Below are 12,078 nucleotides of genomic sequence, written 5' to 3'. Positions count from 1 at the left end.
ATAGATAGATAGATAGATAGATAGATAGATAGATAGATAGATAGATATAGTCCTAGTTTCTCTCCCCAGCTTATTGGACATTTAAACTGGATGTCCCATAGGCATCTTAAACTCAACATGTCCAATACAGAATTATTTTCTCTTCCCCCAACTCCAGCCCTCTTCTTTTTTGATTTTCCCTATTATTGTTGAGGGCAGCCTCCCAGTCACCAAGGCTTGCATCTTCACTAACATCCTCAGTTCCTTACTCTCACTCACCTTACATATCCAATCAGTTGCCAAATCTTGTCATTTCTACCTTCACAGCATCTCTCACATATAATCCCCTTCTACCTTACAGAGCTGAATGATCATTCTCAAAAGAATCAATAACTTATTAAGAACATTTAAATTATATATTCCAAATATATTTCTTTTCCATTTCATGTTTAGCTACATGAAATACTCCAGTCTTTCCCCAACTGGACTGCAAGCTCCTACAGGAAATAAACAATGTCCTCTCTATGCTTTTAATAATTTATTTAATCTCTGATCCCATAGGAGCCAGGAGTCAAGGGAGAGGAACTTTTAAAAAAAAGTTTCCCAGTTTTTACAATTACTTTCCCTATAAGATTTAATGACTAAAAAAAGGTTTTATCAATAAATGGGCTTTTCTATGGTATATATACAGTCATAAGTAAATATAAAATTCCATTTCTGCAAATATCTCAAAAATATTGGAAATGAAATATGGTAGGAAATATTGTTCACATTGCTAATTTAATATGCATAGATGAAAGGAGGCACATGTCTTGTTAGTGAATGCCTCCAGAACAGAAAATTCATTCAAAGTTTTAGAAAAAAAGTTACTATGCAACAGTAAAATATATGCAAAACGTATTCAAGAAATGTTAACTAATTATAATAAATTTGGTTAAGGGTTCTCCAGACACCCAGGTTTTTAGTGATCAAAAGTTGGACCAAATATCATCTTAATCATTTGAAGTTATTATATTTACCTCTTCTACATGATAGACCTCTTTTTGAAACCACTTTAAGGAAAAAAAAGAATATTAATTACTAACATGTCAAAATTTTGTCTTGAAACAAAATATCAAGATGAGTAAAGATGAGCAAATATCAAGATAAACATTTTTGTCTATGCATTGAAGCATGTATCCCAGAGAGATTATAGCTTTTCTGATTTCTAATCCAAATCCCAAGCCAACCCTTCAGTGAGCATGCAGACAGACAACAAACTTCAGGTGCAGCAGAGGGGGAAATATATATCTATGTATATATGTAAGCATAGATAGAGATATAGACATATATAGATATATGTGTATATATGAAAATTTGATCATCTATCATATACATATATACATAGGAAAGTTTCATAATCTTCTTTTTGTTGTAAGAGCCTTCCCAAAGACACAATAAGGAAATCCTTGCCCTTTTTCCTACCAGGAACAACAATTCTCCTGGTCCAGCCCTCCAGAAATCAAGTCCCTCCCCCCCCCCCCCCCCTTGGGAGAATTGTTCCACAAGTGAGTGGCCTAATGCACACTATATTTAGCTGCCCCCAGTCAGTCTTACCCATCTACTCAGAAAACCAGGGTCTACTAAGCAGGGGCATCTTGTTATAAGTACTACTAGACTAACCTTCACCCCCACTCCCTCTGGACCTCTCCATCTAGCACTACACACAGCAATCAAATAGGTGCTATCACTGCAACTAGCAAAGGCATGAAAATCGACTCTATCATGGTTTCACTCACAATATCTGTAACTCCTCAGACCAAAACTTCTTCCCCAGGCTCCCAATTCCCTTGCATCTTACACTGTATCCTTCTTATTAAAATAGAACTTCTCTGAGGGCAAGGAAAATATCATGTCTTAATTTCTATCCCCAGTGCCTGCCTACTACCAGGTGGTACACAGTAGGTACTAAATACTTGTTTAGTCATTCATTCGTTCATTCATACATAATCCTATTTCATATCCTTACTTTTGTGGGGTTTTTTTTTTTTTTACAAATATAGTTATATAAATGTTTTGTACAAATTTTGTAAATGCCAGCAACAATTCAGATAATTACCTTAAAAAGAGAGTCTAATATCTGGAAAATAAAAGCATATGATAAATAAATATGATTACAACACCAACTTTCAAAATGCAAAATATATGATACTGTATTTTTTTCAAGTCTATAGCAATTTTCTGTTAAGTGAAAAACTATCTTGTCATGACAATTTCACATCAAGTTTTCAGAATAATAACACTTATTATAAAGTACTTTAGTATTTGCAAAATTATTTCTAAATATTATCTTATTTGATTCTCACAACAAGCCTGAAAGGTAGGTGCCACTATTATCACTATTTTACACGTAAGAAACAGAGGCAGTTGGGGGTTAAGTGACTTGCCCAGTATCACAAAGTCAGTAAGGATCTGAAGTCACATTTGAACTCCAGGCTTCCAGGTTCCAGGTTCTCTGCTCTACCCCATGAAAAGCTAGAACTAGCACTTTTTCTAATATACTGTACTTTTCTTCTCTAATTCATTCTTCACATAGCTGCCAAAATAATGTTCCAAATAATGAACATATCTAACCATATCGCTTACCTGTGCAAAAACCTCCAATGCCTCTCCACTGAGTATAGGACAAATACAAACTCTTCATTCTGGCATTTATGTTCATGTGTTATCTGGCTTTAACCTGCATTTAATAGTCTCTACTCCATGCAAATTAGACTACCAGTTTTTCTGCCATCTCACCCTACCCTACCCTTCATCCTTGCACCTTCATTAGCTATTAATCATGCCAACAATGTAATCCCACAGCAACTGTTTCAATCTGATTCTTCCTTTGAGGGTTAGCTCGTTTACCACCTTGGCCTAATTCCAACAGATGACCTCCCATTTGGACATAGCATTTTCTACTTTGTACCGTACTCATCTGTAAGCATTTTTTACAGTCAGTCAATGATCATTTCCTAAGTGCTTGCTATGAGACAACCACAGTACTAAGCCTTGAGATACAAGGAAGGGAAGGAAAAGTCCCTGTCTATAAACACTTTTTTTTTTAAGCAATTGGGGTTAAGTAACTTGCTCAAGGTTACACGGCCAGTTATTTCTGGGTGTGGTGCTGAGTGTCTGAGCCCGGGATTCGATCTCCAGGTCATCCCAACACTGGAGCCGGTGCTCTTACTTGCTGAGCCATCTGGCCGCCCCTAAGCAATTGGGGTTAGTAACTTGCTCAAGGTTACACGGCCAGGTGTTTCTGGGTGGGTGCTAAGTGTCTGAACCTGTATTTGATTCCCCAGGTCAATCCCGACACTGGGGCCAGTGCTCTTACTCGCTGTGATACCTGGCCGCCCCTCTACATACATTTTAACAGAGAAGACAACATGTTGGTAATATGAGATTGAGTATATGGAGAGTAATCTGAAAGAGGAAGTTGTGAGCTTCTAAGGAAACCAGGAAAGGCCTCCTAGAAAGGGGGGGGGGGGGGACTGTAACTGAGTTTTGAATAAAGTCAGGAAAACTAAGAGGCCAAGGTGAAGGGGCTGAGTATTTCAGTCATGGAAATGCATGAAAATAGGGACTGGAAGGTCTTGCTTGAATAACTGCAAGTAGACCAGTATAGATGGATAAGAGAGTTTAAGGAGGGGATTATAGTATAACACCACTAGACAAATAGGAGTTTAAATTAGAGCCTAGAGGTAACAGGAAGTCACTGAACTTCATTGAACAGGGTGATGACATGGACAGAATTAAGCTTTAGAAAAGTTACTTCAGCAGACAGATGGAAGATGGATCACTGTATTCTGCATTTTTCTACAGTAAATTTAAAATGTTTTCATTCTTTACAATTTACAGAGGACAAATACCTGTTGTTCTTCTTTAACTGCTTCTTCAAGCTGTTTTGCAAGTGATGTACATGATAACAAGAATGAATTCATATGTTCTGCTTCTGTCTGAAAGAAAGTTAACAAAGAAATGTGACTTTATTTCAAGCTCCATGTGTAGAGGCAGGGAGGTGGTGAGACGCATCTAGGTGGCACAAGGGATAGAGTGTCAGTATCAGAGTCAGGAAGACTCGTTTCAAATCTGGTCCCAAATACTGCCTATTTCTGCAACCCTGAGCAAGTCACTTCACCCCTATTTGCCTGTTTCATCATCTGTAAAATGGGAATAATAATAGCACTTATCTCTCAGAATTGTGAGGATGAAATGAGATAATATTTGCAAAGCACTTAGCACAGTGCTTGGCACACAGTAGGCATTATATGAATAGCAATTATTACTCCCTCTATTTAGTTACATTTAATTATATCATGCTATATACCTATATAATTATATGATACACAATCATATCATGCTATATCCCTAGTGTTCGGAGAGAAAACAGACTAATACTGTCACCGCAAATACCTGTATGAGTTTCCAGTCAAGTGATACTTCCCATATCCCACAGTAGCAAACTCCAACTCCTTTTTCCCTCATAGCTATGATTTTGAGTTACAGAGCTGAAAACCCTCTCTACTGTAACCACTCCCTACTCTTACATCCCCATCTAGTTTAGACTTAGCTTTCCCCAGTCCCTCTCCTTCTTTGGAAGGTCACAGAAGTGGTAAATGAACTCAGATCTTATGACCAAATGCAGTGATACACCACTACTATATATGTGCATACACCATACGTGTATACATACAATATACTTGTGTCATACTCATGCATACATATTTGTGTATATATGTAGAGAGAGACACATACACACATAGATATCAACCATGAACACATTTATTTCCTACCCACAGAATCAATCGTGGTGTTTCAGAAACCCTCACCACTGAGATACATCATGACTTAGCCATCGCTGGAATAGTTGCCAAAGTACCGTGTTTCCCCAATAATAAGACCTATCCCGAAAATAAGCCCTCCCCTTACTGTGTAAGATTCCTCTAAAATAAGCCCTATTGAGATTGCTACTGTAGTGAAGGTGATTCCCTGCGCTACACGCTACATTACGGTACCCTCTGTATGCACCGTCCCCCCGCCCCGAAACGCACGCCGCGCTCCGAGCTGCATCCAATCAGAGCTGCAGCAGTGAGCGTTCATCCTGTTCTTTATTGAATTCATTATTGAGTAAAGGTACATTGTTTTGTTCACATTTACCTGTTTATTAAAATTGCTGTCAATGTTCATTAAAATAAGCCCTCCCCTGAAAATAAGCCCTCTGGTGTTTTTCTGTCCAAAAAAATTAATAAGACAGTGTCTTATTATCGGGGAAACACGGTAGGAATAAATGAGTACTCTTTAGGCTAATGGTTCTGGTTGCAACAATCTAGAGAAAAATGGGGCTTAGAGCCTTCTATGCATGATGTATCAAAATTGAGCATAAAATAGTACTGAGTGAATAGCCCAATTATAAGTGAATTTTAAAAGGTAGTCAACATTAAGCTTAAACAAATGCATCATCATTGTGTAAATGATTTAAGTACAATAGGAGAGCAAAGCACACAATGTACAATAATAGGGCAAATAATGTGAAAGTCTGCAAGCTCTATCTCATAATTCATTAATCAACAACCATTTATTAAACACCTACTTTGTACCACTGTTTTACTGAAAAAACAAAGACAAAAGCAAAACATGTTGTCCAAGCCCTCAAGAAGCTAACATTCTAACAGGAAAAACAATGTGTACAGTTATACACAAAATAGATACAATATAACCTCGGTGGGGAAGGTATTCCCATGAGGGAAGGGAGGCTAAGGACAGGACTCCTGCAGATGATAATGCTCAAGCTGAGTCTTGAAGGAAACCAGGGATCTGAAGAGGTAGGGAGATAGCCTATTGCAGGGATTGGGGGGGAGGGTCAGACAGTCTAAAGGCATGGATAGGAGAAGCAGCATCAGGTAGGAGAAACAGCAAGGTAAGGCGGAAACACAGAGTGCATGGATGGGAGTAATGTGTAAGAAAGCTAATAAGATCATAATAATAGATAGCGTTTATGAGCAGTTAAGGCTCACAAAACACTTTACATGTTATTTCACATAATTCTTCCAAACAGTCTCATGAAGTAGATGCGAATACCCCTGTTTTACTGAGGCTCACAAAGCTTAAGTTACCTGCCCAGGGTCATATAGCTACTAAGTGTCTGATAGAAGATTCAAACTCAAGGCCTCCTGACTCAAAGACCAGCATTCTATCCAGTAGGCTGCCTAGGAGGCAGATGAAGAGTTTTAAAACAAACTACAAAAGAGAAGTTTATTTAGTAAGGGGATAGGGGAAGTGAATTAGCCTCTCTAGTCTATGCTAATGAGGCTAATCTTGAATCCAAGGTCCTTTTCTGAGGCCTAACTCAAGCCAAGGGGCCAGTATCCTTGTTAATGTATTCTCCTCTACTCCTGTGCACCCAAGCCATAAAGGGTCTTTCTTTTTCCATATTTGCCAATAAATGACCAGGAATTGTCACATAAGTGAATCTCCTAATTAGAGGTCTCTAGTGGTACCAAAGAAGAATCATACATAATATAAAGACAAAGAAAAATAGGGCAGAAAGAATGACTCCTTTCCCAGAGGGAAGACCCACACTATATGTCAGTGGGACTGTCAATAATAGAGCAATAAGGGGCAGGTAGGTGGCGCAGTGAAAAGAGCACCGGTCCTGGAGTCAGGAGGATCTGAGTTCAAATCCGGCCTCAGACACTTAACACTTACTAGCCGAGTGACCTTGGGCAAGTCGCTTAACCCCAACTGCCCTTCCTTCCCCCATCCAAAAAGTTAAAAAATAATAATAATAGAGCAATAACCTGGCTAGGAGATCTCTTGGACTAAAGGCCTGATGGCCACTGTTATATATGGTCACACTCACTTAGCCTTTGTAATCAAGCTCAATGTTACTTAATGTGTGCCTCCTTCTAACTCTGGAGCAAGAATTAAGCTACTCCAAATGTCCTGGCAGCAGGCTCATCTTTCAATCAGAGGTGTACTTACTATATTTCCTAAGAGTGCTGCCCCTTCATTGGAGGCTGGTACATCCAGGAGCCTATTATCATGGGAGCAGACATAATAAAATTATAATTACTATCTCCCTGATAGGATGGTTCTACCACATTGACACTTATCCACAAATTCCCTGAATTCTAGGTGTAAAGGAGGCTGGGGGTTGTTAGTTAAACTCATATACTACCTATTAGAGCATTCAACCCCACCACCACATCCCATTCTCTGTCAGAGGTGCTGTGCAGAATTTTTCATTGTTTGACGAAAATTCACTTTCCTGCGTATTGCGCAGATTCTTCTGTACTGAAAAATCACCAAGGATGGCAACCAATAACCATAATTCAATAGTGTTGTGCCAATAATTTCTCTAAATACTACATCACTCCATTTTTGCATTTATAATATTCCCAGTTCTTGAGATCCATATTGTTTCCCAAGGGTCTTCTACGTTCTATATTTTTTATCATGTTAGAAAACTAGGCAGTTCTTTAAGATGTGCAATGCATATGGATGATGTGGGCAGAGTGGTAGTAGTATTAGGTTACTCTTATTCTCTCCAGCTCAATAGTTTCTCCCATTGATGACAGTTCTAACTTAAAAATCACCTTAGGCAGTACCTTCCTTCCTTAAAGACTGATCACCCAGAATATGATAACTATACATTTCCTTCATACTCACATACAGACACTATGTTTTCACTAGAACAAAGAAATCCCTTCAATAAAGAGATGTGAGTTTCGATGGAAAACAGCAGCACTACCTTTAGTTCCCTTGGAGCCGATCCTACGACCCAGTGAACATTTCCTGGCTGTGGGTAAATCCTCTTACTCCTAATGCAGACGCCTCCACTGGCATCCTGCTCATATTCCAAGGAATAGCACTAGAAGAGTAGTCTTAATGGTTTTCACAGTTTCAAACTGGGATGAGCTCCATGTAGCAGTCAAGTGTAACAAGTTTGACAAAACCTCTTCTCTGGTGCTTTTTAGAACAATGGCTCCCATTTAGGCTTGTCACCTCTGAGAGCCTAAACTTAAATGTCAATTAGAGAGACAGCAATCATATGTCTCTCATCTACTGGGAAATATTAAACATTCAATAAATGTTTGTTGACTAATGACTGATGGGAGTTCTGCTGAAGAATTCTGGTGTGTATAGAACACAAAAGGCAGTATAGGATCGTGGCTAGAAAGTCAGCTTTAGTCAGGTACTTCCCATATAACTTCTGATTATGTGATCTTAACTTCCCTGAACCTAAGATTTCTTATTCCTTATTTGCAAAAGAGGGAAGTTAGATCTAACCTTCCTTCCAGCTCTAGATCTGTGACCCTATGATTCCCACAGAAGCCATTCCAAACATCCTCTTCTCTACACAAGCCTTCCATACCATCCGCTTCCCAGTCTCTCTCAGCAATGGATCTTGCTTTATGCTTTACAGAGAAAATAAGACCTTTTGCCATGAACTCCCTCTTCTCTCTTCCTCTACATCTCAAATTCCCTCGACATAATTCCTCATTCTCTCCTACTTTACTCCAGTCTCCAATGAAGCTGTGATGTTCTTGCCAAGGCTAATTCCTCAACATATTTCCTTGATCCCATCAGACTGCCCCAGCAATTATCCCCTTTCTATTTAACCTCCATTTCCTTCCTTGGTCTACAAACATGGCCAAATCTTGGTGGGGAGAGGGAAAATACCTCTCTATGGTATACCATCCTATATCTGTCTTACCTTTCACTACAACCAAACTTATAGAAAAATCCATCTATGCTCAGTGTTTCAACTTACCCTTCACTCAACACACTTCTCAATCCTTTACAATCTGACTTCAAACTCAATCCCTGAACAGAAACTGTTCTCAATTTAATTAACTACTCTCAATATTAATTGTAAAATGTGAGACTTTTCTCAGTTCTCATCCTTCTTAATGCCCATTCTGATTTGGCAACCCTCTCTTCCTGGACACTCTCTGGGTTAACAGAGTACAATCAAGCTATATTTGTGTGCTAAACTCCATTATGCCATAGTTAACATGATTGGAGTCGATTGAAATGCAGTAAGGAAAGGAAGAAGAATTTTTCCCAGCTGAAAACTTTTTATTTGGTCAATCTATTTATGTGTCTTCCCAGGATACCCAGAGACGAACTCCTTGCTTGGAAAACTTCATACCTGCCTTGGTAACAATATTTTTGGGAATGTGTGCATCTCAGTACTGAGTACTGAGTACAGAAAACTTCAATATCCAATACTCAATAACAATATCCACATTTAATGCCTCTTTAATATGAATAATCCCAATCACTATGTAGTGGGAGGTAGTGGGAGGAGAGCCCCAAGGCTAAGCAGAGCCTCCTAACAGTATCTGATCATTTTTTTCTGTATAGTGCATAAAGGTTCATCACAAGAACCATGAGTGATTCTTGTAGCAACTAAAATGCTGCAGCAACTGACTAGCATGCTCCTGAAATAACTTTTGCATTAGGAAGACGAATGTTTTCCTGCTGCAGTGGGTTAGGGGGACATAGGACTAACCTGGGAAGGATCCTGGCACAGCATGCCCCTTGTAACCATGGAGTGTTTAGTGTTTCCCTAGAACAACTTCTGGTGTGAGAGAGAGAGAAAATGGAAAAGGGGAAAGAGAAAAGTGATTTTAAAAGGAGGAGGGAAAAGGGAGAAGGGGAGAGAGAGAGAGGGGGGAGGGGGAGGAGAGAGACAGACAGACAGACAGACAGACAGACAGACAGACAGACATTGGAGAGAGATTGTGTATATGGTTTACTATATTCCAAACAACAAGGATACAAATGCAAGATAGAACACCTAACTTCTAGAGTGAATCCATACCTGGGCCACAATAGGATCAGGTTCTTGTCCAGAAATGTCTCTTGTTCATTAAATCTACACAGAACTTTAGGTTTACAAAGTACCTTATGTATAAGTGACTTGCTCAAGATTATACAGCTAGCAAGTGGCACATCCAAGACTCAAATGCAAATCTTTTTACTCCTAGTAGAGTGTACTTTTCACAATCCCATGTTGCTCATCACATGAGAGTTTTAAATTATTTAATTTCAAGGCTTTGAATCTACAAAATTTATGCCCTATTTTACCAATTTTGTTCATTTGAAGTTCTATTAAAATTATTTATCATAAATGAATGACGTTTGTAATTCAGAAAAGCTCTGTGAAGGTGAAACTTCAAGAGGTCAATAATGAGCATAACTGAGGAAATTTTTCATATGAAGAGAGGCATGGAGGGAATAGGGCATAGTGGGAAAGAAATGAAAATAAAAGTGGAATGATTAGAGAAAGGAAATAGTTGATTGGTCTGGGTAGGTCAGAGGTAGGCAAATGAATAAAAGTTAAGAGTTATACATATCTGCAGAACTGACATGCCCACTTTGAACCAAAATTTTCAAAAGACAGTGGTTCTCATGTTTTTACATTTGAGAGAACAAACCACTGCCTAGGCCACCCTTTAACGCAAAAAACTTGATAAGTAATTTTAACTCCCCCATTCACCTTTCCACATACCTGTACCCTTGGTAAAAGTAACCAACTGCATGAGACCGACTTAAGCTAATGATCCAGTTCCCTGAGAGGATTCTGACTCCTTTATAGATCACAGGATCCTGAAGGGACTTCAAAAGTCATCTGGTCTAACCCATAACTATCCCCGACAAGTAGTCATCTGGCCTTTGCGTGAGAACGCCTAATGAAACTCATTAAATCCCAGGGCAGTCCATTTCTCTTTGGGACAGCCCTAATTGTTAGAATTTTCTTCTACCATTGATTTGTGCAGTATTGAATCCTAGGTTTACCCTCTGATGTAAAACAGAAAGCTTAATCCCTCTTCTACATGAGGGACCTTCAAGTATCTGAAGACATTTATGTCCAAAGACTTGACTTTTTTTTTTTTTTAAAGCAATCGGGGTTAAGTAACTTGCTCAAGGTTACAGTCCAGTTATTTCTGGGTGTGGTGCTGAGTATCTGAGCCCGGATTTGATCCAGGTCATCCCGACACTGGAGCCGGTGCTCTTACTTGCTGAGCCACCAGGCCGCCCCTAAGCAATTGGGGTTAAGTAACTTGCTCAAGGTTACACAGCCAGGTGTTTCTGGGTGGGTGGTAAGTGTCTGAGCCCGGGATTTGATCTCCAGGTCTTCTCAACACTGGAGCCGGTGCTCTTACTCTCTGTGCTACCTGGCCACCCCGAAAGACTTGACTTTCAATAGAAAATTAATTAAATTCTATTTCACCTTCTTTGACACTCAAAAATCCTTTACACATTTAATAAAAGCAAAAGGGTCAATAAAACTAAATCATAGGAATAGTGTTGAAAAGAATCTTGGAAGTCATCTAGTTCAACATATATCAAAACATGAATCCTAAGAATCAGGCAACGTACCACAATGGATTGCATACTGAACTCAAAGTCAGGAAACCCTTATGAACTCATTCAGAGAAAGGTGACTAAGACCCAAGCAGCTTTTTTTTTCCTTGAAAGTATTTTTTATTATTTTTTTTTAATTTTTATGTAACGTGTGTATGCATATTCCTTTGACATCCTTCCCTCTCCCATCTCTGACAGCCATTAACCATAACTTATTTTTAAAAGGAAGAAAAATTCAGCAAAACTTATCAATACATCTAAAATGTTGATTTTATATTCAATGTTCCACATCCAAGGACCTCCACTTCTGCAAAGAAATTGAAAGTAGTGTCTTCTCAAATTTCTTCTTTGGGGCCAAGCTTGGTCATTATATTTTTGCAACGTTTAATTTAGGTTATTTTGTGGGGTTTTTTTTTTACATTGTTGTTGTTATTATGTTTCCTGGCTGTGCTTACTTTCCTTTGTATCAATTCATTTAAATCCATGCTTCATGTTTATCATGTTTTGTCATTTCTTACAGCACAGTAATATTACATTACATTCAAGTAATTGTTCAGCCATTTCTCAACTGATTGTCTTCTACTTCACTTACAATTCTTTGCTACTATAAATATGTGTAAACAGAGGCTTTCTGTCAATGACTTCCTTAGGAAATATGCCTAACGGTGGAATCTCTGAGTCAAAGGGTATGGGCATTTT

General features: G+C 38.7%; 1 protein-coding gene across 1 annotated transcript in view; it reads right to left on the bottom strand.

Moving 5' to 3' along the window:
• The window catches only part of CCDC7 (coiled-coil domain containing 7), a 172,200-nt gene that overhangs the window by 136,209 nt on the left and 23,913 nt on the right, over positions 1-12,078 (bottom strand). The window contains exons 4-6 of the mRNA XM_069086464.1: positions 3,873-3,959; positions 2,078-2,098; positions 999-1,031 (exon numbers count right to left, since the gene is read on the bottom strand). Of these exons, the coding sequence (XP_068942565.1) occupies positions 999-1,031; positions 2,078-2,098; positions 3,873-3,959 (141 nt within the window). The remainder of the gene's footprint in view (positions 1-998; positions 1,032-2,077; positions 2,099-3,872; positions 3,960-12,078) is intronic.

This window comes from Petaurus breviceps, unplaced genomic scaffold (assembly GCF_028583685.1).
Source record: "Petaurus breviceps papuanus isolate PSGF00001 unplaced genomic scaffold, PetGlider_PUasm1.0 178, whole genome shotgun sequence".
Classification (NCBI taxonomy): Eukaryota; Metazoa; Chordata; class Mammalia; order Diprotodontia; family Petauridae; genus Petaurus; species Petaurus breviceps.
Note: the sequence above shows the minus strand (reverse complement) of the source record. Positions and strands in the feature narration are given on the sequence as shown.